Consider the following 26512-nt stretch of genomic DNA (forward strand, 5'->3'; position numbering starts at 1 on the left):
CAATGGGTACATATTGAAGATGCACATGCTCATCCCCAGAATCTTCCTACAGTAGTTAAGAACACTATAACAATATGGTAGAAAATGCAACATACTCCACAATAACCAATATCACTCCCTAAAAAGACAACCTTATGGAAAAATACTTGGATAGCTTTTCAGAATTCACTGATAAATTGCTCAACATGGAACACTAAAGGCATAGAAATATACTGAACAATAATATAAACGCAACATGTAAAGTGTTGGTCTCATGTTTCATGAGCTGAAATAAAAGATTCCAAAAATGTTCCATATGCACAAAAAAAAAAATTCTCTCAAATTTTGTGCACAAATTTATTTACATCCCTATTGGTGAGCATTTCTCCTTTGCCAAGATAATCCACCTGACAGGTGTGGCATATCAAGAAGCTGATTAAACAGCATGATCATTACATAGGTGTACCATGTGCTAGGGACAATAAAAGGTCACTCTATGTGCAGTTTTGCTACACAACACAATGCCACAGATGTCTCAAGTTTTGAGGGAGCGTGCAATTGGCATGCTGACTGCAGGAATGTCTACCAGAGCTGTTGCCAGAGAATTGAATGTTAATTTCTCTACCATAAGCCACGTCCAATGTAGTTTTAGAGAACTTGGCAGTACGTCCAACCTGCCTAACAACCGCAGACCACGTGTAACCATGCCAGCCCAGGAACTCCACATCTGGCTTCTTCACCTGCAGGATCGTCTGAGACCAGCCACCTGGACAGCTGATGAAACTGAGGAGTATTTCTGTCTGTAATAAAGCCCTTTGTAGGGAAAAAATCCTTCTGACTGGCTGGGCCTGGCTACCCAGTGGGTAAACACGGCTTCCAAGTGGTTGGGCCTATGCCCTCCCAGGCCCACCAATGGCTGCGCCCCTGCTAAGTCATGTGACATCCATAGATTAAGGGCCTAATTAATTCATTTTAACTGTAACTCAGTAAAATGGTTGAAATTGTGGCATGTTGCATTCATATTTTTGTACAGTATACATTTATTTCCATGACAGAATTGAAAAGTAATATTGGACTCACCAATGTAGATAGTTTCAAATACAAGCAGCCTAAAAGTTACATATCATGAAATTTCTATTTGAAATCCTTTGGACATTAGAGCAACTTTGAGGGAATCTTATTTGAGTCAGAAAAGGATTGGAAATCAATTAATCCGACCATCATTAACACAATGGATAACTCAAATGATTTCTTACTGAAATATTGAAATAGCATTGGTGACTGAGAAAAACAAATTGGTACAAAATGCAAGCAATTGTCACAACTTCTACTGAAGTTGATGCCCCTCCTTGTTCGGGTGGTGTTCGGCGGTCGACGTCACCGGTCTTCTAGCCACCATTGATCAGTTTTTCATTTTCCATTGGTTTTGTCTGGTCTCTTTACACACCTGTTTCATATCCCAGTAATTATATGTTGTGCATTTAACCCTCTGCTTCCCCTCATTTCTCTGTCGGTGATTGTTTGTTTGTTATGTACGTGTTGTTTCTGTTCAGTTGTGTTTCAGCTGTCAGTGCTGTTGAGCTGTCGGTGTTTTGTAGTGTTCCAGTGTTCTTTTTTGAATTAAATCATGAACACTAACTCCGCTGCACCTTGGTCTTCTTCTCTCCATGACGACAGCCCTTACAGAATTACCCACCACAAAAGGACCAAGCAGCGGAGGGGAAGCAGAAGGCCGGTGACGTCGACCGCCGAACACCACCCGAACAAGGAGGGGCATCAACTTCAGTAGAAGTCGTGACAGCAATAAGGATGTGAGAGTGAGCGTGTGGGTATTGGCAGAGGAGATGTAGTCATTGTTTTTGTTTGTATTTGGTGTAAAAAAAAAAAAAGAGAGAAGGAAATGACAAACAATTAAGATTAAAAAAATAAAGTATGGGCATGATATACTTGACTTTGTTTAGATGTCCAGTTGGCCACCCTTCCACACTCTAAAAAAGGCTGGGTTGTTTGGATGACCCAGCTGCTGGGTTGCAGGCATTTGTTTCCTTTAAAAAGAGCACGGTTGGGTTGTTGATGCTGGGTTATTGAGATATGACCCTGCGGGTCAGATCAGAAGACTGCAGACGTGGCTTAGTAGGGGCGTGGCTTTCAGATAGTTATTTTTGTCCAGTCGTGTGAGTAAATGTAATTCTGTTTAATCCGTTCTGTTGTATTGTTATCACGTGTTAAGGTTGAACACTGACACTTTTGTAGCTTTTATTAGTGTATGAGTGTGTGAGTTCCTCAAGAGTCTATGCATATCCCAACGTTTGGATAGTCACCACTTTGTTATAATGTTATTAATTTGATATAAAAATATTTAATGTGCAAAAAAATACAAGGACAATTAACATTTGTGGTGTACAAACTTAACATGATGAACAGAAATGACTCTCAATGGTGGCCACTAAAGCCACGCCCCTAAAAAACCACGCCTCCTAAAAATAAGATGAGGATTGCATTAATAAAGGCCCAGCTGCTGGGCCAACCCAGCATGAAAGTGAATAAAAACCCAACGGCTTGTTAAATTAAACCATGTTTGGTCATCCAAACAACTCAATTTATGGGTCAAAATAACCCAGCGTGTGATTTGTCCAATATTTACCCAGCACTGTGTTACCAAATAACCCATCTTTTTTTAGAGTGCAGTATGAGCAGGGGGGGCTTTAGTAACCCTAAAGGGGTGTCTTGCTCTGTTAAAGTACATACTATAAGCTGTTGACTGAGAAAACACGTTTGAATGTTTGTTGTTCTGTTTGACCATGTGGTGTGAGGTGCTGGTCCCAAACAGGTTATAGCCATTAGTGTGTCCAATACTCGTTACGCCATTAACCCATTCATCACTGTAGTCGTAACATTGACAGAGGATTAAATGTGTGGTGGGGTGGTGGGGCACCCTTTCCCCCTCATCTGTGATTGAGGCACTGGACTTGTTTTGAGAAGGGTGACCTAGGCCCCTCTATTATTTATTTTATTTAACGAGGCAAGTCAGTTAAGAACAAATTATTATTTACAATGACGGCCTACTCTGGCCAAACCCCGACGACGCTGGGCCAATTGTGCGTCGCCCTATGGGACTCCCGAACATGGTCGGATGTGATACAGCCTGGATTCGAACCAGGTACTATAGTGATGCCTCTTGCACTGAGATGCAGTGCCTTAGACCGCTGCGCCAATCTAGACCTCCAAGCCCACACTCCTCCTGAGTGACCACACATGACCACATGTTTTCCCCCAAAACAGACCATGGTACACTGTCAATACCATGCAGCTGTGGTATGATATTGTTTTTCACTAGAGTTTAAACCAGTTTCTCTACTGATGTGGATCTACAGCACCATGCTAACATGTTACAGCACCATGCTACCATTCTACAGCGCCATGTTACAGCACCATGCTACAGCACCATTCTACAGCACCATGCTAACATGTTACAGCACCATGCTACAGCGCCATGTTACAGCACCATGCTACCATTCTACAGCACCATTCTACAGCACCATTTTACCATGCTACAGCACCATGCTACCATTCTACAGCACCATGCTACAGCACCATGCTACCATTCTACAGCACCATGCTACCATGATACAGCACCATTCTACCAGTCTACAGCACCATTCTACAGCACCATGCTACCATGCTGCAGCACCATGCTACCATTCTATAGCACCATGCTACAGCACCATGCTACCATTCTATAGCACCATCCTACAGCACCATGCTACAGCACCATGCTACCATTCTACAGCACCATGCTACAGCACCATGCTACAGCACAATTCTACAGCACCATGCTACAGCAACATTCTACAGCACCATGCTACAGCACCATTGCAGATGGAAAGAAAACGAAAGACAGATCAAAATAATGAGCACCATAAGTGGTGGGAGCAGGAAGAGGGGCAGCCAATCAAAAACCAGGATTATGCCTACTGTATCTCTCAGAGATTGGGTAATAGGCAAGGAACAAACCATCCAATCAGATTCATTTTAAACAAAGAAAGCTAATCATCCAATGAAACGTGGGTCACCAAACCATTTTTATTCACATATTTTTATAGGCTGGAAAAGTTAATGATATGGATTCTGGCCCATTGTTGAGTCCAAAAAGAATATGAGTCCCACTGAAGTATTAATACACAGAGAGTGTCTCCTGTAATGATAATGTCATGTGTCATGTGCATAAAAGTAGTAAGAACAATAGCTCAATCATTACTACTGGCAGAGGGAGATATGATTTTGGTCTGTTATGTTCCACTGAGTGTTCTATCAGCGGGTATCTCTGGTCTCCCATTGGTCAGAGCCAGGTTCTACCTCCAGGAGAGAGGCTAGGCAGTAACACAGGGTAGAACATTTAGCTAACACTCAACACAGTCATCAACAGGTTCTCTCCATTCGCTCATTCTCATCAACTGAAGCGGAACAATGGCATATTATGATGACTGAGGGAAACTTTTTGTTATGATTTTAGAAAAAATATTATTTTCAATGGAATAGAAATGAATTAGGATAGGGATGTAAATGAGCTGGAGAGGAGGGGCATCGACCATAGAAATCAATTAGGATAGGGATGTAAATGAACTGAAGAGGAAGTGCATCGACCATAGAAATCAATTAGGATAGGGATGTAAATGAACTGAAGAGGAAGTGCATCGACCATAGAAATCAATTAGGATAGGGATGTAAATGAACTGAAGAGGAAGTGCATCGACCATAGAAATCAATTAGGATAGGGATGTAAATGAACTGAAGAGGAAGTGCATCGACCATAGAAATCAATTAGGATAGGGATGTAAATGAACTGAAGAGGAAGTGCATCGACCATAGAAATCAATTAGGATAGGGATGTAAATGAACTGAAGAGGCAGGGCATCGACCATAGAAATAAATTAGGATAGGGATGTAAATGAGCTGGAGAGGAGGGGCATCGACCACAGAAATGTTGATTACTTGATATCAGACAAACTTGATGATGATATCCTAACACTTACTGAAATATTAGCCACTATTGCACACTATTATCAGTGCCAATTGCAGATATGGCTAGAATACCTCTACAAACCAAATTGAGCACATCTGAATAACGACAAGGTTTTCCACCCCTCCTCGTCTGCAAAGTGCACACACGCGCATCTTGTAGGAGGAGACGTCTGGTAGGAGGAGACGTCTGGTAGGAGGTGAGGTCTGGTAGGAAGAGACGTCTGGTAGGAAGAGACGTCTGGTAGGAGGAGACGTCTGGTAGGCGGAGACGTCTGGTAGGAAGAGACGTCTGGTAGGAAGAGACGTCTGGTAGGAGGAGACGTCTGGTAGGAGGAGACGTCTGGTAGGAGGAGACGTCTGGTAGGCGGAGACGTCTGGTAGGCGGAGACGTCTGGTAGGAGGAGACGTCTGGTAGGAGAGGACGTCTGGTAGGAGGGGACGTCTGGTAGGAGAGGACGTCTGGTAGGAGAGGACGTCTGGTAGGCGGAGACGTCTGGTAGGAGAGGACGTCTGGTAGGAGAGGACGTCTGGTAGGAGGGGACGTCTGGTAGGAGGTGAGGTCTGGTAGGAAGAGACGTCTGGTAGGAGGAGACGTTTGGTAGGAGGAGACGTCTGGTAGGAGGAGACGTCTGGTAGGAGGAGACGTCTGGTAGGAGGAGACGTCTGGTAGGAGGAGACGTCTGGTAGGAGGAGACATCTTGTGCATCCTTTCCTCTGGACCGTGTAAAGTTAACACAAAGAAACAAATAGAGCTCCTGACTCACAGTGGGCCCCTCCTCCACATCACCACGACGTGTTGGCCCCTCCTCCACATCACCACGACGTGTTGGCCCCTCCTCCACATCACCACTACGTGTTGGCCCCTCCTCCACATCACCACGACGTGTTGGCCCCTCCTCCACATCACCACGACGTGTTGGCCCCTCCTCCACATCACCACGACGTGTTGGCCCCTCCTCCACATCACCACGACGTGTTTCCCCCTCCACATCACCACGACGTGTTGCCTCCACATCACCACGACGTGTTTCCCCCTCCACATCACCACGACGTGTTGCCTCCACATCACCACGACGTGTTTCCCCCTCCACATCACCACGACGTGTTGCCTCCTCGACATCACCACGACGTGTTGCTTCATCTATATCACCACAATGTGTTGGACCCCCTCCACATCACCATGACTTATCAATGACCCAAGACCAGCTCAGTTAATCCCTACCATTGTGACAATAAATAATCATAATACTGCATCAAATGTACATTATCCTAGGGGCATTGGCAGACACACTGAGGCGGTGTGCCCTAGTAGGAAGACCACTTTGCGCAGCTCCAATATAAATTACATGAGCAAGTCTACTTCTGATAATCTTCCCAGTAAAGCATTAAAAACAATCAAGCAACCCAGAAATGTGCTAAAAATAGCACATATTAACATATGCAGCCTGAAAAACATGGTCCATGAAGTCAATAACTTGCTTGTAACAGATGACATTCATATTCTGACTATCTCTGAAACTCACTTAGATAATACCTTTGATGATACAGTGGTAGCAATACATGGTTATAACATCTACCGAAAAGACAAAAATGCTAATGGGGGCGCTGTTGCGGTCTATATTCAGAACCACATTCCTGTAAAGCTTAGAGACAATCTAATGTTAAATACTGTTGAAGTAATATGGCTACAGGTTCATCTGCCTCACCTAAAGCGCCCATTCTTGTGGGAAGCTGCTATAGACCACCAAGTGCTAAGAGTCAGTATCTGGATAATATGTGTGAAATGCTTGATAATGTATGTGATATCAACAGACAAGTATATTTTCTGGGTGATTTAAATATTGACTGGCTCTCATCAAGCTGCCCACTCAACACACAACTTCAAACTGTAACCAGTGCCTGCAACCTGGTTCAGGTTGTCAGTCAACCTACTGTACCAGGGTATTTACAAACAGCACAGGAATCAACATGTATTGATCACATCCTTACTTATGTGGCAGAAATGTGCTTTAAAGCTGTATCCAAATCCATAGGATGTAATGATCACAATATAATAGCCATATCTAGGAAAACCAAAGTTCCAAAGGCTGGGCCTAATATAGTGTATAAGAGGTCATACAATACGTTTTGTAGTGATTCATATGTTGATGATGTAAAGAATATTTGCTGGTCTGTGGTGTGTAATGAGGAGCAATCAGATGCTGCACTTGACACATTTATGAAATTGCTTATTTTAGTTACTATTAAGCACGCACCCATTAATAAAATGACTGTAAAAACGGTTACATCTCCTTGGAGTGATGAGGAATTGAAAAATTGTATGGTTGAGAGGGATGAGGCAAAAGGTATGGCAAATAAGTCAGGCAGCCCAGCTGATTGCCAAACGTACTGCAAATTAAGAAATCATGTGACTAAACTAAATAAAATTACAAATAAACTATACCTTGAAACAAAGATAAATGATATAAAGAATGATAGTAAAAAGCTTTGGAGCACCTTAAATGAAATTTGGGGGGGAAAAGCCAACTCGGCTCCATCATTCATTGAATCAGATGGCTCATTCATCTAAAACCCTCTGATATTGCCAACTACTTGAATGACTTTTTCATTGGCAAGATAAACAAACTTAGGGATGACATGCCAACAACAAACGCTGACACTACACATCCAGGTATATCTGACAAAATTATGAAAGACAAGAATTATATTTTTGAATTCCGTAAAGTCAGTGTGGAAGAGGTGAAAGAATTATTGTTGTCTATTAACAATGACAAGCAAACGGGGTCTGACAATCTGGATGGAAAATTACTGAGGATAATAGCAGACGATACTGCCACTCCGATTTGCCACATCTTCAATTTAAGCCTACTAGAAAGTGTGTGCCCTCAGGCCTGGAGGGGAGCAAAAGTAATTATTCTACCCAAGAATAGTAAAGCCCATTTTACTGGCTCAAATAGCCGACCAATCACCCTGTTACCAACCCTTAGTATACTTCTGGGGGAAAAAAATGTTTTTGACCAGATACAATGCTATTTCACAGTAAACAAATTGACAACCTGACTTTCAGCACGCTTATAGGGAAGGACACTCAACAAGCACTGCACTTACACAAATAACAGATGATTGGCTGAGAGAAATTGATGATAAAATGAGTGAGGGGGCTGTCTTGTTAGACTTCAGTGCAGCTTTTGACATTATCGATCATAGTCTGCTGCTGGAAAAACGTATGTGCTATGACTTTACACCCCCTGCTGTAATGTGAATAAAGAGTTACTTGTCTAACAGAACACAGAGGGTGTTCTTTAATGGAAGCCTCTCAAACATAATCCAGGTAGAATCAGGGATTCCCCAGGGTAGCTGTTTAGGCCCCTTGCTTTTTCTAATCTTTACTAACAACATGCCACTTGGCTTTGAGTGAAGCCAGGTTGTCTATGTATGTGGATGACTCAACACTATACACGTCAGCTACTAAAGCAACTGAAATGACTGCAACACTTAACAAAGAGCTGCAGTTAGTTTTGGAATGGGTAGCAAGGAATGAGCAAATCGTAAATATTTCCAAAACTAAAAGCATTGTATTTGGGACAAATCATTCACTAAACCCTAAACCTCAACTATGTCTCGTAATGAATAATGTGGAAATTGAGCATCATCACAACATGTTGGCAACTCCACATCACCACGATGTGTTGGCCCCTCCACATCATCACAACGTGTTGCCCCCTCCACATCAACATGACGTGTTGGCATCCACACTGGCCCCCTCCACATCAACATGACGTGTTGGCATCTACACTGGTCCCCTCCACATCAACATGACGTGTTGTCATCTACACTGGTCCCCTCCACATCAACATGACGTGTTGGCATCTACACTGGTCCCCTCCACATCATCATGACGTGTTGGCATCTACACTGGCCCCCTCCACATCAACATGACGTGTTGGCATCTACACTGGCCCCCTCCACATCAACATGACGTGTTGGCATCTACACTGGTCCCCTCCACATCAACATGACGTGTTGGCATCTACACTGGTCCCCCCCACATCATCGTGACGTGTTGGCATCTACACTGCCCCCCCCCCCCCCCACATCAACATGACGTGTTGGCATCTACACTGGCCCCCTCCACATCATCATGACGTGTTGGCATCTACACTGGCCCCCTCCACATCATCATGACGTGTTGTCATCTACACTGGCCCCCTCCACATCAACATGACGTGTTGGCATCTACACTGGTCCCCTCCACATCATCATGACGTGTTGGCATCTACACTGGTCCCCCCCACATCAACATGACGTGTTGGCATCTACACTGGTCCCCTCCACATCAACATGACATGTTGGCATCTACACTGGCCCCCTCCACATCAACATGACGTGTTGGCATCTACACTGGTCCCCTCCACATCATCATGACGTGTTGGCATCTACACTGGCCCCCTCCACATCAACATGACGTGTTGGCATCTACACTGGCCCCCTCCACATCAACATGACGTGTTGGCATCTACACTGGTCCCCTCCACATCAACATGACGTGTTGGCATCTACACTGGTCCCCCCCACATCATCGTGACGTGTTGGCATCTACACTGCCCCCCCCCCCCCCCCCCCCCACATCAACATGACGTGTTGGCATCTACACTGGCCCCCTCCACATCATCATGACGTGTTGGCATCTACACTGGCCCCCTCCACATCATCATGACGTGTTGTCATCTACACTGGCCCCCTCCACATCAACATGACGTGTTGGCATCTACACTGGTCCCCTCCACATCATCATGACGTGTTGGCATCTACACTGGTCCCCTCCACATCAACATGACGTGTTGGCATCTACACTGGTCCCCTCCACATCAACATGACATGTTGGCATCTACACTGGTCCCCTCCACATCAACATGACGTGTTGGCATCTACACTGGTCCCCTCCACATCAACATGACGTGTTGTCATCTACACTGGCCCCCTCCACATCAACATGACGTGTTGGCATCTACACTGGCCCCCTCCACATCAACATGACGTGTTGGCATCTACACTGGCCCCCCCCACATCAACATGACGTGTTGGCATCTACACTGGCCCCCTCCACATCAACATGACGTGTTGTCATCTACACTGGCCCCCTCCACATCAACATGACGTGTTGGCATCTACACTGGCCCCCTCCACATCAACATGACGTGTTGGCATCTACACTGGCCCCCTTCACATCAAAATGACGTGTTGGCATCTACACTGCCCCCCCCCCCCCCACATCATCGTGACGTGTTGTCATCTACACTGGCCCCCTCCACATCAACATGACGTGTTGGCATCTACACTGGCCCCCTCCACATCATCATGACGTGTTGGCATCTACACTGGCCCCCTCCACATCATCATGACATGTTGGCATCTACACTGGCCCCCTCCACATCATCATGACGTGTTGGCATCTACACTGCCCCCCCCCCCCCCCCCACATCAACATGACGTGTTGGCATCTACACTGGTCCCCTCCACATCATCATGACGTGTTGGCATCTACACTGCCCCCCCCCACATCAACATGACGTGTTGTCATCTACACTGGTCCCCTCCACATCAACATGACGTGTTGGCATCTACACTGGCCCCCTCCACATCAACATGACGTGTTGGCATCTACACTGGTCCCCCTCCACATCAACATGACGTGTTGTCATCTACACTGGCCCCCTCCACATCAACATGACGTGTTGGCATCTACACTGGCCCCCTCCACATCATCATGACGTGTTGGCATCTACACTGGCCCCCTCCACATCAACATGATGTGTTGGCATCTACACTGGTCCCCTCCACATCAACATGACGTGTTGTCATCTACACTGGCCCCCTCCACATCAACATGACGTGTTGGCATCTACACTGGTCCCCTCCACATCAACATGACGTGTTGTCATCTACACTGGCCCCCTCCACATCATCATGACGTGTTGGCATCTACACTGCCCCCCCCCCCCCCCCCCCCCCCCCACATCATCGTGACATGTTGGCATCCACACTGCACCATTGTGGGCCCCCTCCACATCAACATGATGTGTTGACATCTACACTGCACCATTGTGGGCCCCCTCCACATCAACATGATGTGTTGACATCTACACTGCACCATTGTGGGCCCCCTCCACTTTCCTCAGTAAGTCAATAGAATATGGGGCTGGTGCAGATAAGATAGACCCAGTCATATTGAGGGCTCTGAGAGGATAGACAGTGTTGTTGTTTCCAGCAGCTAAATTAATAGGAGACCCTCCGAAAACCTGCGTCTGTTTTGACACTGAACATTAACCCCTCTGTCAGAGATAACGGACACACACACACACACACACACATGCACACTCGCAGGCTAGTTCATGGTTTACTGTAGCATGATATAAAACAATAGTAGAAATGAATGATTTGTATTTTGAACCATGATGCAACTCATCATGAAAAGCGTATAATTGTATAAATGAGGGTTTAACTACTTTAGTTTAATCTGGCACTGATAAAGTGAGCATGTACCTAAAAGCAGATCTTACATGTAAACAGCAAAGCTTCCAGATCCTACTCCCTCCAGAGGCCATTTCACTGCTCCACTACTGGTTCCAGTTGGCCACCGCAGCCTGGGTGGTGAGTGTACCCCCTCACTCTCCCTTCTCTTCTGCTTCACTGTTACAAACACACATGTGCCTGCCCACATAGGCTACATGAGGATAACTCTCGAATCTGATAGTAAATGCTTGATAATGTTAAAATCTACTCTATTTGTTGGGGAAGATTAGAGGAAGAAGGGTAGAGATGAATGATTTCAACATTTATTTTTCTTCACAAATGTTTTACTTTACACACATACATAACTGTATTGTGGTTGTCACGCCCTGACCTGAGAGAGCCTTTTTTATGTCTCTATTTAGGTTTGGTCAGCGTGTGATTTGGGTGGGCATTCTATGTCCTTTTTTCTATGCTTTGTATTTCTTTGTTTTGGCCTGGTATGGCTCTCAATCAGGGACAGCTGTACATCGTTGTCGCTGATTGGGAGTCATACTTAGGCAGCCTGTTTTCCTTTGGGGTTTGTGGGTAGTTACTTTCTGTTTAGTGTTTTGCACCTGACAGAACTGTTTGGCTGTCGGTTTTTTGTTTAGCTGAATTCCTTCTAATTCCAATAGATTCATTGTATTGTGAGCATGGATTATAGGAGAGGATAAGGTATTCATTGTTTAATTATTTTATATAGGTCTAATTACAGTATTTTAAATAAATTCATGATGAGCACTAACCTTAATCTACTCTCTTCAACGACGGCCGTTACAGTGGTGTAGAGGTCTTCAAGTATCCACCTGTACCCAAATACCCGAGAAACAATCTGGGACCCAAGCACGCCCAGATCCAGAATTCTAAACAATGTCACAGGTCTTGGGTATGTGTAATTTGAACTGACTTGTCCGGAAGGGCCCGTACAGATCCTAACAGACTGCTGCAGTAGAGAGAGAGATGTTATAATTGATGCTGCTGCTCTTGCTTTTCATGACAGTGGAGCATGGCGCGTGTCGCTTGTTGTTGTTGGCCAATCAGAAGACATCAAAGAGGCAATAGGCTACAGTTATAGAGCCTCCATGTGACAAAAGTTAGGAGATATCTAATCAATGGAATATGTAATTAAAATGCTGGAAATAAAAGTTAAAGGAGAAGGATAGGCTATAACGACCAGGTAGGCTGCTACTTAATATTCTGAATGGAGTTGTTGTTATTTGTAACTGTAGGATGAGAAAGCGCATGCTACACTGCAGCCTCAATTAGCCTAGCTAGCTAACATTAGCTAGCTCAACTAGCTTTTCCTGGTTTGATGCAGTCAAGACAGGCACTACGTAATCATATTGGATGATAAATAAACTAGCTATGGCAGCAATTAGTCTAGTATAGCGCGAGTCGGCTCGGTTAGTTGCTGTCTCTCGTCTCTCCCTCCGTCCTCCCTGCTCCCCTTGTCACTCCCTCACAGTATGGCCCCCCTCCTGTCACATGTTATCAGCTCTGGTTCATAAAGTAGCTTAAAAAATGACTTTTCTTCTGCTTCCCTCACTACGATTGGATCGGACCAGGTCTGGATCTGACCAAGTCTATAAGGAGCGGGTCTCGTTGTCCTCGGTCTGTTCGGAACGGGTATCTATATTAAAACTATTTATTTATGCATATTGGGTCCGGGTGGGAAAGCCCCAGGTCTATTTCGGAACGGGTTCAACTTTTTGGACCCGTGAAGACCTCTAGAATGGTGCCTTCAGTTCAGCACTTGTCAGTCCGATTTATACTCCCAAGCTCAAGGCTTGAAATAGATTACCAGTAGAGCATGGTACTATCATCATATGATACTATCACCACATGCTATACTATTACCATACTATACTATTACCATACTATACTATTACCATACTATACTATCACCATACTATACTATTACCATACAATACCATCACCATACAATACTATCAACATACAATACTATCACCATATGACACTATCACCATACGATACTATCACCATATGACACTAACACCATACTATTACCATACTATACTATTACCATACAATACCATCACCATACAATACTATCACCATACGATACTATCACCATATGACACTAACACCATACTATTACCATACTATACTATTACCATACAATACCATCACCATACAATACTAACACCAAGCTATACTATCACCATACGATACTATCACCATATGACACTAACACCATACTATTACCATACTATACTATTACCATACAATACCATCACCATACAATACTAACACCAAGCTATACTATCACCATACGATACTATCACCATACGATACTATCACCATACGATACTATCACCATATGACACTATCACCATACAATACTATCACCATATGACACTAACACCATACTATTACCATACTATACTATTACCATACAATACCATCACCATACAATACTATCACCATACGATACTATCACCATATGACACTAACACCATACTATTACCATACTATACTATTACCATACAATACCATCACCATACAATACTAACACCAAGTTATACTATCACCATATGACACTATCGCCATACTATACTATTACCATACAATACCATCACCATACAATACTAACACCAAGCTATACTATCACCATACGATACTATCACCATACGATACTATCACCATATGACACTATTACCATACAATACCATCACCATACAATACTAACACCAAGCTATACTATCACCATACAATACTATCACCAAGCTATACTATCACCATACGATACTATCATCATATGATACTATCACCACATGCTATACTATCACCATACTATGCTATTCTATACTATCACCATATGACACTATCACCATACGATACTATCCCCATACGATACTAACACCATACTATCACCATACAGTATTATCACCATACAGTATTACCACCATACTTAGGTACGGATACAATGTCTTGCGATTCTCACGATTCTATATGTATTGCGATTCGATACTGTGATTTTATTGTAATACTTCACTATACAACAAAAGCAGAAACATCACAGGCCTACTCATTGAAGGAATAAAGGTGCTCTGTTTCATTTACATTTTAGTCATTTAGCAGACACTCTTATCCAGAGCGACTGACAGACGCAATTAGGGTTAAGTGCCATGCTCAAGGGCACATCGACAGATGTGTTCATCTAGCCTGGCTCGGGGATTCGAACCAGCAACCTGGCCCAACACTCTTAACCGCTAGGGTACCTGTTGTCCTACTTCCAATTCAAATCCATTATTGCAAGAACAGTTTCGCCGCAGCTATTTGTTGAAATCAAAGAATTTGTAGAGTTCAGGACCCCATTAACGACTGTACAGAGAGCAGCTGGAACCAGGGACACCAACACATCAACGACTGTACAGGGAGCAGCTGGAACCAGGGACACCAACACATTAACGACTGTACAGGGAGCAGCTGGAACCAGGGGCACCAACACATTAACGACTGTACAGGGAGCAGCTGGAACCAGGGACACCAACACATTAACGACTGTACAGGGAGCAGCTGGAACCAGGGACACCAACACATTAACGACTGTACAGGGAGCAGCTGGAACCAGGGACACCAACACATTAACGACTGTACAGGGAGCAGCTGGAACCAGGGACACCAACACATTAACGACTGTACAGGGAGCAGCTGGAACCAGGGACACCAACACATCAACGACTGTACAGGGAGCAGCTGGAACCAGGGACACCAACACATCAACGACTGTACAGGGAGCAGCTGGAACCAGGGACACCAACACATCAACGACTGTACAGGGAGCAGCTGGAACCAGGGACACCAACACATCAACGACTGTACAGGGAGCAGCTGGAACCAGGGACACCAACACATCAACGACTGTACAGGGAGCAGCTGGAACCAGGGACACCAACACATCAACGACTGTACAGGGAGCAGCTGGAACCAGGGACACCAACACATTAACGACTGTACAGGGAGCAGCTGGAACCAGGGACACCAACACATCAACGACTGTACAGGGAGCAGCTGGAACCAGGGACACCAACACATCAACGACTGTACAGGGAGCAGCTGGAACCGAACACATTAAGGCACTTACATTACACATAAAACAAAATATAAAACAGTACACCGTATAACATTATTACACCACTATAAAATGTATAATACCACCATACAACAATATTACACCACTACATATCTACAATACACAATGTATAATACCACCATACAACAATATTACACCACTACATATCTACAATACAAAATGTATAATGCCACTATACAACAATATTACAATGTACGTGTGTGTAGAGTGCGTGTGCTTGTGTGTGTATGCTTGTGTCTGTACCTTTACGTGTCTCTTGACAGTCCCGGCTGTTCCATAAGTTGTATTTTTACATGTTTTTTAAAATCTAATAATACTGCTTGCATCAGTTACCTGATGTGGAATAGAGTTCCATGTAGTCATGGCTCTATGTAGTACTGTGAGCCTCCCATAGTCAGTTCTGGACTTGGGGACAGTGAAGAGGCCTCTGGTGGCAGGTCTTGTGGGGTATGCATCGGTGTCTGAGCTGTGCTAGTCGTTTAAACAGACAGCTTGGTGCATTCAACATGTCAATACCTCTCACAAATACAAGTAGTGATGAAGTCAGTCTCTCCTCCACTTTGAGCCAGGAGAGATTGACATGCATATTAAAAATGTTAGCTCTCTGTGTACATTTAAGGGCCAGCTGTGCTGCCCTGTTCTGAGCCAATTGTAATTTTCCGAAGTCTTTCTTTGTGGTACCTGACCACACGATTGAACAGTAGTCCAGGTGCAGGTCCTTCTTTGTGGTACCTGACCACACGACTGAACAGTAGTCCAGGTGCAGGTCCTTCTTTGTGGTACCTGACCACACGACTGAACAGTAGTCCAGGTGTGAGGTCCTTCTTTGTGGTACCTGACCACATGACTGAACAGTAGTGCAGGTGCAGGTCCTTCTTTGTGGTACCTGACCACATGACTGAACAGTAGTGCAGGTGCAGGTCCTTCTTTGTGGTACCTGACCACATGACTGAACAGTAGTGCAGGTGCAGGTCCTTCTTTGTGGTACCTGACCACATGACTGAACAGTAGTGCAGGTGCAGGTCCTTCTTTGTGGTACCTGACCACATGACTGAACAGTAGTGCAGGTGCAGGTCCTTCTTTGTGGTACCTGACCACATGACTGAACAGCAGTCCAGGAACGAGGTCCTTCTTTGTGGTACCTGACCACACGACTGAACAGTAGTACAGGTGCGACAAAGATACTGATAAAACCAAAGCAGTACTAAGAGGCGGAGCAATTAAAGCAGCTTCCCCCTGAGGTCAGAATAATCAAATCAAAATCAAACTTTTTTGTCACATGCGCCGAATACAACAAGTGTAGACTTTACCGTAAAACAGTGCAGTTGAAGAGTAAAGAAAATATTTACCAAATAAACTAAAGTAAAAAAGTATCAAAAGTAACACAATAAAATAACAATAACGAGGCCATATACAGGGGGTACCGAGTCAGTGTGCGGGGGTACAGGTTAGAGGTAATTTGTACATGTAGGTAGGGGTGAAGTGACTATGCATAGATAATAAACAGCGAGTAGCAGCAACCTGTCAGGATGCTCTTGATGTTGCAGCTGTAGAACTTTTTGAGGATCTGGGGACCCATACCAAATCCTTTCAGTCTCCTGAGGGGGAAAAGGTTTTGTTGTGCCCTCTTCGCGACTGCTTGGTGTGTTTGGACCATGACAGATCGTTGGTGATGTGGACACCAAGGAACTTGAAACTCTCGACCCACTCCACTACTGCCCCGTCGATGTTAATGTGGGCCTGTTCGGCCCGCCTTTTCCTGTAGAACACGATCAGCTCCTTTGTCTTGCTCACATTGAGGGGGAGGTTGTTGTCCAGGCACCACACTGCCAGTTCTCTGACCTCCTCCCTATAGGCTGTCTCATCGTTGTTGGTGATCAGGCCTACCACTGTTGTGTCATCAGCAAACTTGATGATGGTGTTGGAGTCGAGTTTGGCCACACAGTCGTGGGTGAACAGGGAGTACCGGAGGGGACTAAGTACACATCCCTGAGGGGCCCCAGTGTTGAGGATCAGCATGGCAGACGTGTTGTTGCCTACCCTTACCACATTGGGGCGGCCCAACAGGAAGTCTAGGATCCAGTTGCAGAGGGAGGTGTTTAGTCCCAGGGTCCGTAGCTTAGTGATGAGCTTTGTGGGCCCTATGGTGTTGAAAGCTGAGCTGCAGTCTGTCATGACTGTCCTGATCAGGTCAGGTTACAGGAGACCACAAACCTACAGATTATCTCTCAATCCCCAACAGAGGAGGAGAGATCTAGGGGTATGAGGATGTGGGGGTTTTATGACCCCTCACGCCCATGATAAATCGTAGGACATAGAGAAATTCCTTTGTCCTCACTATGAAGAACTGGCCGCAGAACATTAAAACATGCAATAAAGGGACTTTGGAACAATGGTTTCCGTCAGCCACAATGGTGGTCATGACGAGAGATGGAATATGAAAATGTATGTAATCTTTGTATTGTTATTAACCTGTTAGGGCTAGGGGGCAGTATTGACACGGCTGGATAAAAAACATACCCGATTTAATCTGGTTACCACTCCTACCCAGTAACTAGAATATGCATATACTTATTACATATGGATAGAAAACACCCTAAATTTTCTAAAACTGTTTGAATGGTGTCTGTGAGTATAACAGAACTCAAATGGCAGGTCAAAACCTGAGAGATTCCTTTACAGGAAGTGGCCTGTCTGACCATTTCTTGAACTTCTTTTCCATCTCTATCATTTACTAAGGATCTCTGCTCTAACGTGACACTTCCCACGTCGTCCATAGGCGCTCAGAGCCCGGGAAAAAACAGAATGTCGTCATTCCAGCCCCAGGCTGAAACACATTATCGCCTTTCTCAAGTGGCCGATCAAGGGACACTGGGCTTATGCTCGTGACCCCGACCGCCCCCGCCTTTGGGATTTTTTCCTCTGTTTGCCGAAAAGGAGATTCCCTGTCGGAATATTATCGCTTTTCTACGAGAAAAATGTCGTAAAAATTGATTTTAAACAGCGGTTGACATGCTTCGAAGTACGGTAATGGAATATTTAGAATTTTATTGTCACGAATTGCGCCATGCGCGCGACACTTCTTTACTATTTCGGATAGTGTCTGGAACGCACGAACAAAACGCCGCTATTCGGATATAACGATGGATTATTTTGGACCAAACCAACATTTGTTATTGAAGTAGCAGTCCTGGGTGTGCATTCTGACGAAGACAACAAAAGGTAATGAAACTTTTATAATAGTAAATATGATTATGGTGAGTGCTAAACTTGCCGGGTGTCTAAATAGCGAGCCCGTGATGCCTGGGCTATGTACTTAGAATATTGCAAAATGTGCTTTCACCAAAAAGCTATTTTAAAATCGGACATATCGAGTGCATAGAGGAGGTCTGTATCTATAATTCTTAAAATAATTGTTATGCTTTTTGTGAACGTTTATCGTGAGTAATTTAGTAAAATGTTAGCGAATTCCCCGGAAGTTTGCGGGGGGTATGCTAGTTCTGAACGTCACATGCTAATGTAAAAAGCTGGTTTTTGATATAAATATGAACTTGATTGAACAAAACATGCATGTATTGTATAACATAATGTCCTAGGGTTGTCATCTGATGAAGATCATCAAAGGTGAGTGCTGCATTTAGCGGTCTTCTGGGTTTTGGTGACATTATATGCTGGCAAGCGTCCCACCTAGCCCATAGAGGTTAAAGGTTAAGAGATGACGTTATTACGAAAACATTGTACCTTTAACCTGTATGGGACAGACGTTCCGCTAGCGGAACGCCTCACCAATATCCAATAGTATAGCGTGGCGCGAAATACAAACACCTAAAAAATGCTTCAATTTCTCAAACATATGACTCTTCTACACCATTTTAAAGATAAGACTCTCGTTAATCTAACCACACTGTCCGATTTCAAAAAGGCTTCACAGCGAAAGCAAAACATTAGATTATGTCAGGAGAGTACCCACCCAAAAATAATCACACAGCCATTTTCATAGCAAGCATATATGTCACAAAAATCAAAACCACAGCTTCGGATAGTTACCTGAACGCACGAACAAAAAAGGAGCTATTTCAATATAACTATGGATTACTTCGAACCAAAACAACATTTGTTGTTGAAGTAGAAGTCCTGGGAGTGCATTCTGACGAAGAACAGCAAAGGTAATCCAATTTTTCTTATAGTAAATCTGAGTTTGGTGAGTACCAAACTTGGTGGGTGTCAATATAGCTAGCCTGTGATGGCCGGGCTATGTACTCAGAATATTGCAAAATGTGCTTTCACCGAAAAGCTATTTTAAAATCGGACACCGCGATTGCATAAAGGAGTTCTGTATCTATAATTCTTAAAATAATTGTTATGATTTTTGTGAATGTTTATCGTGAGTAATTTAGTAAATTCACCGGAAGTGTTCGGTGGGAATGCTAGTTCTGAACTTCACATGCTAATGTAAAAAGCTGGTTTTTGATATAAATATGAACTTGATTGAACAAAACATGCATGTATAGTATAACATAATGTCCTAGGAGTGTCATCTGAAGAAGATCATCAAAGGTTAGTGCTGCATTTAGCTGTGGTTTTGGTTTTTGTGACATTATATGCTAGCTTGAAAAATGGGTGTTTGATTATTTCTGGCTGGATACTCTCCTGACATAATCTAATGTTTTGCTTTCGTTGTAAAGCCTTTTTGAAATCGGACAGTGTTGTTAGATAAAGGAGAGTCTTGTCTTTAAAATGGTGTAAAATAGTCATATGTTTGAAAAATTGAAGTTTTCAGATTTTCGAGGAATTTGTAATTCGCGCCACGCCCTATCATTGGATATTGGAGCGGTGTTCCGCTAGCGGAACATCTAGATAAAGGTCTTGCTCACATCGGCTACCGAGAGCATTATCACACAGTCATCCAGAACAGAACAGAATAATGTAGTGGTAACTACACCAACAACGGCCACCTTAAAGCTCATTAGAGGTGATTAGGGGCCTTAACCCAGCTAAAGCCTCCTTGTCCCATAGAGAGAGAGAGAGAGAGAGAGGAGAAACCAAACCACCATGAACAACTGAACATGGCAGCTAGCCAGAGTAAGGCAGGTAACCAACTGGCCTCTAAACCAAACTAAACTATATTCAGAGAGATGTAGGTGAAGAAAGGGGAATAAGAATCTGGTAAAATTCCCTTGTCTACATCCCAAATGCCACCCTTTTCCCTTTATAGTGGACTAAATAGGGAATAGGGTGCCATTTGGAATACACACCTTGTCTCTCAGCTCCTTGAAGGAGATCCAATTGTGTCCTGGCTGCTGCTCTCCAGGCCTGGGCCTCTGTTGCTCAGTAGCCACCACCCTCCTCAGTGGCAGATCTATTTTTATCGGATGTGTTTCAAACAGAAACAACACTTGGCATTTCTATACAAACAATGTTTTCAAAGATTTGATTTACCGCAATACACAGGAGTGGTCCCAAGATGACGCGGCAGCCCTTCTCTATCTCTCAATGTAAAATAAAGGAACATTCATCACAACTTCTCCCTATAAGAAGTCTTCCCTGACCCACCTCCGCTCAACATACGGCACGGTAAGGGTTAGGGGAGGAGCCACACTTGGATTGGTAAAACATTTTTACATAAATAAAGATATAGTATATATATATATATATATATATATATATATATATATATATATATATATATATATAGGATGTGTTATATATATATTATATATAATTCACAGATTATATTTTAAATGCTCGTAAAAGTGTACTGTGTACATTTTCCTGTTTCAAAAATATATTGTTCAAAACAAGCTGTTCAGTTACTTACTACTCTGCCCCTCAGTGATTCTGCCAGCAGCTGCTCCGCGGGCACATAGGCGTGCTAACATTGCTTGGATTGTTTTCAACCTAGTCTCAGAGCATTTCGTATTATACTGTATGTAAATCTAAGACACTCCATTTAGTATGATATGTTACGTTTCAAATGGTATGTATTAATCTGTGGATGTCTATCACCCATTTCGTATGATATGTTACGAATTACAATTTGTATTATAAGTTTAAATTGCAAAACGTACAATATGTTACAAATTTGCAAAATGTCCAATATGATACAAATTCGCTAAACGTATGAAATGTTACGAATTCTAGCTAGTTGGCTAACGTTAGTTAGCTGGCTATAGTTTTCTAGGCTAGGGATTAGGGTGAGAGGTAGGGGAAGTGTTAGCTAAAAGGATTAAGGTTAGGGTTGGGGGAAGGGTTAGCTAGAATGCTAAGTAGTTGCAAAGTAGCTAAAAAGTTGAAAAGTTGCTAATTAGCTAAAATGCTGTCCGTGATGAGATTCGAACTCGCAACCTTTGAGTTGCTAGACATTCACGTTGTACACCCACCCATCCACCACGACTAACCAACCAACCAACCACCCTACTTTTTTTTGATTAAGTAACCATCTGTCTTACGTAACCATACCAAACGTAACATATCATACTCATTTAAGTGTCCCAGACTTACAATTACTTTGTTATGTCTAGTCTATGAGACCAGGCTGTTGTTTTCCCAGCTATTTGCTATGAGGAGGGACTGCCCCAATGAAATCGCAGGATTTCATAGCATAAATTATAACAGCACAAAGTAAATGGACCATCCTGGGCCACTTAAATGTGCGTTCAGTCAGAACTTCTGTATCTGCTCTAGTCTCCCTCCCAGTCTCTCGTGCCAGACGACTTACGTCTGGCGCGAGACTAGATCTGCTCTATCAGGTGGTGCTAAAGCTAATTGTAATTAACTTGTAAATAACAGTCATGGGACCTGATAAACCGGACATCTACATCCAACAAGAGTTGAAGGAAAGAGGGATACACTAGCTAGAACCTTCTCATCGGGGATCTGGTAGGACAAAAAAGCATAACTGTGGCTGGCCAATTTTATTGCTTCCCCCCATGTTCATCAGGTTCTACTGTGGTGATAGGGCGACATGTTGTGTGGACTAAAACAGCATGCTCTCCATGCCAATTTCAAGATGATCTAAACTAATGTCTGACTAACTCGGAAATATGAAGTTATTTCAGAATGAAAGTTAACTGGCTAGTGCGTCATACTTTGTGACATTGTGTTAGCTATCCCTAGTTAGAAAATGTATTTTCAAAGGTAGATAACTGGTTCATTTGACCAATGAATCAACCAAATGTATCTCAACATTTCTAAAGCTAGCCATTCAATGAGCGTGTGGGGAGGGGTTCAGACAGACACCATAAAAGAACCCTCAATACAAATGATTCATACATAACAGTGAGTGAATAATCTAATAGCACAGTCAGTCAGTCAATAGGTGTCTCTTGTGGGATTGAGGATTTGTAGTTGAGTGAGGGAAGAATTAAAATCATCTGCGACTTTGGCAGTTCGTAGTTTACATGTGAGCAAGGCTGAGAGCGAGAGAGGCAGGGAGCTGGTGTTACTGGTTGGTACTGAAAACACAGCTTAGAGGCAGGCTGGCCGGCCAGGCAGACTGGCTCAGTTGGAGCAGCAGACCGTTGACAGGTTGACCTCCTGGCATGCAAGAGCAACAGGAGCCAGCTCAATGTCACAGAGAACATTTAACATTTTACATTTAAGTCATTTAGCAGACGCTCTTATCCAGAGCGACTTACAAATTGGTGCATTCACCTTATAATATCCAGTGGAACAACCACTTTACAATAGTGCAATAGTGCATCTAAATCTTTTAAGGTGAATATGGATTACCAACCAATGTCACAGATTGCTCTGGAACTTTCACCACAGGGAGACCCATGAAGTTGTTGGGGTTTTGTACTGAGAGTGTAGGCCTATGAAGTATGAATTAGGCCTATTCTAAGGTGAAGGAGAAAGGTATAGGCCTAGGACTCTGAGGTGTCTATGTCCCACCTGGTCCACTGTCACTACAGAGCCTACTGCTGGCACTAGGACAGGACCAGTTGGTAGTGTCATAGCAGTGTCACCAAGCATCAGGCTAATTATCCCCATAAGTTACATCACATGCACACAAATAAATAAGGATAACTTCAATGGTGCCAATAGATTCAAAGAAACGATGTTTATCATATTAGCAATTCAGCATGAGAAAAAAGGTCTGATGACATCATGATCACCATTGTTTCATGACAATAATGTAAAATGATGTCTGTCACTCACCTGCAGCTCGCACCATGCCACTTCCACAGTAGTCTCTGTGTCCAGTCCTTTATAAACGGTCTTAAACGAACCCCTCCCAATCTCAATGTTGAATTTCAGGTATCTTCCATCAGGTGAGGTGGCCACAGCTTTGGTCTCAATGTCCTCCCTCTCCTCCTGTTCCCATTTGCTTTCATACGGACTGCGTGACAGCACGTTGTGTGGTTTATTTTGAACAAGCTCATTGTCTGAGTCCGAGCTGGCATCTTGTCTGTTGGGGCTCGGGATCGAGCTCCAGTTGTTCACCAGAGGGGTGACCGGGTCCTTGATTTGGGTACAGGGGGACTTGCTGCCGGTGGTGCTCGCGCCCGGGATGGAGACCGGAGATGGAGACGCCGGCGGAGTCTCCGTTTTGTCGTCCTCCTCAACTCTGGCCTCCGTTAAAGTTAAAATATTCTCCGCGGACCCGGAAAGAGCCTTTGAAAGCGCCCCACCATAGAGTTGTGGGTCGATGTCCATGTTAATTTTGTGAAGTCCATAAGAATTTCTCCTGGCAGCCAAGTTGTTCCTCCGCGGCATCGACGGGACACGGCCAGATAAGCAGTCATCTTTCAGTTCGTCGGAAAGGCTTGGGAAGCCGCGTCCAGCTACCTCAAACTCCGTGTGTGACATTGTAACGGTTCGTATTCTTATTTCCGAGACTTAAAAAAAAGAAATAATACAATTAAACCCGGCCGTTACCTTAATAAAACAGCATGCTATTTTACACATATCTTTCAGCAATTGAAGCTACTTTCCATTGTAGCCTAGTTATACATTTTTACACATTAGGTTAGTTGTGGAACATAGGGTAAACTGTGTGGCACGTAGCCTAGTACAAGACAATTAGGTCAATATAGACTGACAAAAACAAGTATTCTCAATTTTGCACTTGAATTGAAATAGCTTACCTGAAAAGGTGTACAAATTCAGAAAATTCACATAATGCGTCTCAGAGAATCCGAGTCGACCGGACGGTTCATTGCTCCTGTATGTGTGAGTCGTCAACTCCACTGTCACCTCTAGTGAAGAAAGTAAAGTCTCTGTGTATATCGACCGAACTCCGCCCCATAAACAGCCTGCGTGGTTTACCTGGGCAATGTGACGCAGCATACAGCGCCTGATTCACAAACCACAGCCTCTTCTCAAATGACTGACTTCATGAGGTATATGTCCATTCGTGTGTATATTCCTTATTTCCTTTGGAATCGTTGATAACAGGATTTTCCTGTTCTGAGTTAGGTTATGTGGGTAAAAAGCATTTAAATTACAATACTGTTATCTCTGTCTGTGTGCATGTAAGGTGTTAAACAACAACCCCAAACACAGAGCTTCTATGAATCAGTTATGTAATTAATGAATCAGTTATGTAATTATATTACCAAATACCATAGAACCAAGTAAACATGGGGAGGTGAATCAGAGCAGCATGGGATTAACCTCATAGCCTAGTGGAGGTCAGTAATGTCACGGGCATGTCTCCCTTCCTTGCATCCCAAATTGCACCCTATTCCAAATAAAGGGCTCTCTCTAGCTGCTACTATTACACTGAACAAAAATATAAACACAACATGCAACAATTTTAAAGCTTTTCCTGAGTTACAGTTCAGATAAGGAAATTAGTCAATTGAAATAAATAAATTAGGCCCTAATCTATGGATTTCACAACTGGGAATACAGATATGCATCTGTTGGTCACAGTTGCCTTTAAAAAAGGTCAGGGCGTGAATCAGAAAACCAGTCAGTATCTGGTGTGACCACCAATTGCCTCATGCAGCACGACACATCTCCTTCCCATAGAGTTGATCAGGCTGTTGATTGTGGCCTGTGGAATGTTGTCCCACAGGAGACTTATATCTCCCTCAGTAGCTTTAAGCGTCAGCTGTCAGAGCAGCTTACCGATCGCTGCAGCTGTACACAACCCATCTGTAAATAGCCCATCCAACCAACCAACTACCTACCGCATCCCCATATTTGTTTTTCTGCTCTTTTGCACACCAGTATTTCTACTTGCACATCCTCATCTGCACATATATTACTCCAGTGTAAATTGCTAAATTGTAATTACTTCGCCACTATTGGCCTATTTATTGCCTTACCTCCTTACTTCATTTGCACTCACTGTATACAGATTTTCTATTGTGTTATTGACTGTACGTTTGTTTATTCCATGTGTAACTCTGTGTTGTTGTTTTTGTCGCACTGCTTTGCTTTATCTTGGCCAGGTTGCAGTTGTAAATGAGAACTTGCTCTCAACTAGCCTACCTGGTTAAATAAAGGTGAAATATATATATATATATATATATTTAAAACTCCTCTTCAATGGCTGTGCGAAGTTGCTCGATATTGGCGGGGACTGGAACACGCTGTTTTACTTGTCGATCCAGAGCATCCCAAACACGGTCAATGGATGACATGTCTGGTGAGTATGCAGGCCATGAAAGAACTGGGACATTTTCACATTCCAGGAATTGTGTACAGATCCTTGCGACATGGGGCCGTCCATTAATTATCATGCTGAAACATGAGGTGATGGCGTTGGATGAATGGCACAACAATGGGCCTCAGGATCTCGTCACGGTATCTCTGTGCATTCAAATTTCCATCGATAAAAATGCAATTGCGTTCATTGTCCATAGCTTATGCCTGCCCATACCATAACCC

At 43.6% G+C, this 26512-nt stretch overlaps 1 protein-coding gene across 1 annotated transcript in view; it reads right to left on the reverse strand.

Moving 5' to 3' along the window:
* The window catches only part of LOC106610613 (serine/threonine-protein kinase WNK4), a 136408-nt gene extending 110418 nt beyond the window's left edge, over positions 1–25990 (reverse strand). The window contains exons 1-2 of the mRNA XM_082970807.1: positions 24760–25990; positions 23831–24510 (exon numbers count right to left, since the gene is read on the reverse strand). Of these exons, the coding sequence (XP_082826933.1) occupies positions 23831–24510; positions 24760–24961 (882 nt within the window). The 5' untranslated portion in view covers positions 24962–25990. The remainder of the gene's footprint in view (positions 1–23830; positions 24511–24759) is intronic.
* Between the last annotated feature and the right edge of the window lie 522 nt (positions 25991–26512).

The sequence above is a fragment of the Salmo salar genome, chromosome 01 (genome assembly GCF_965601325.2).
Source record: "Salmo salar chromosome 01, fSalSal1, whole genome shotgun sequence".
Classification (NCBI taxonomy): domain Eukaryota; kingdom Metazoa; phylum Chordata; class Actinopteri; order Salmoniformes; family Salmonidae; genus Salmo; species Salmo salar.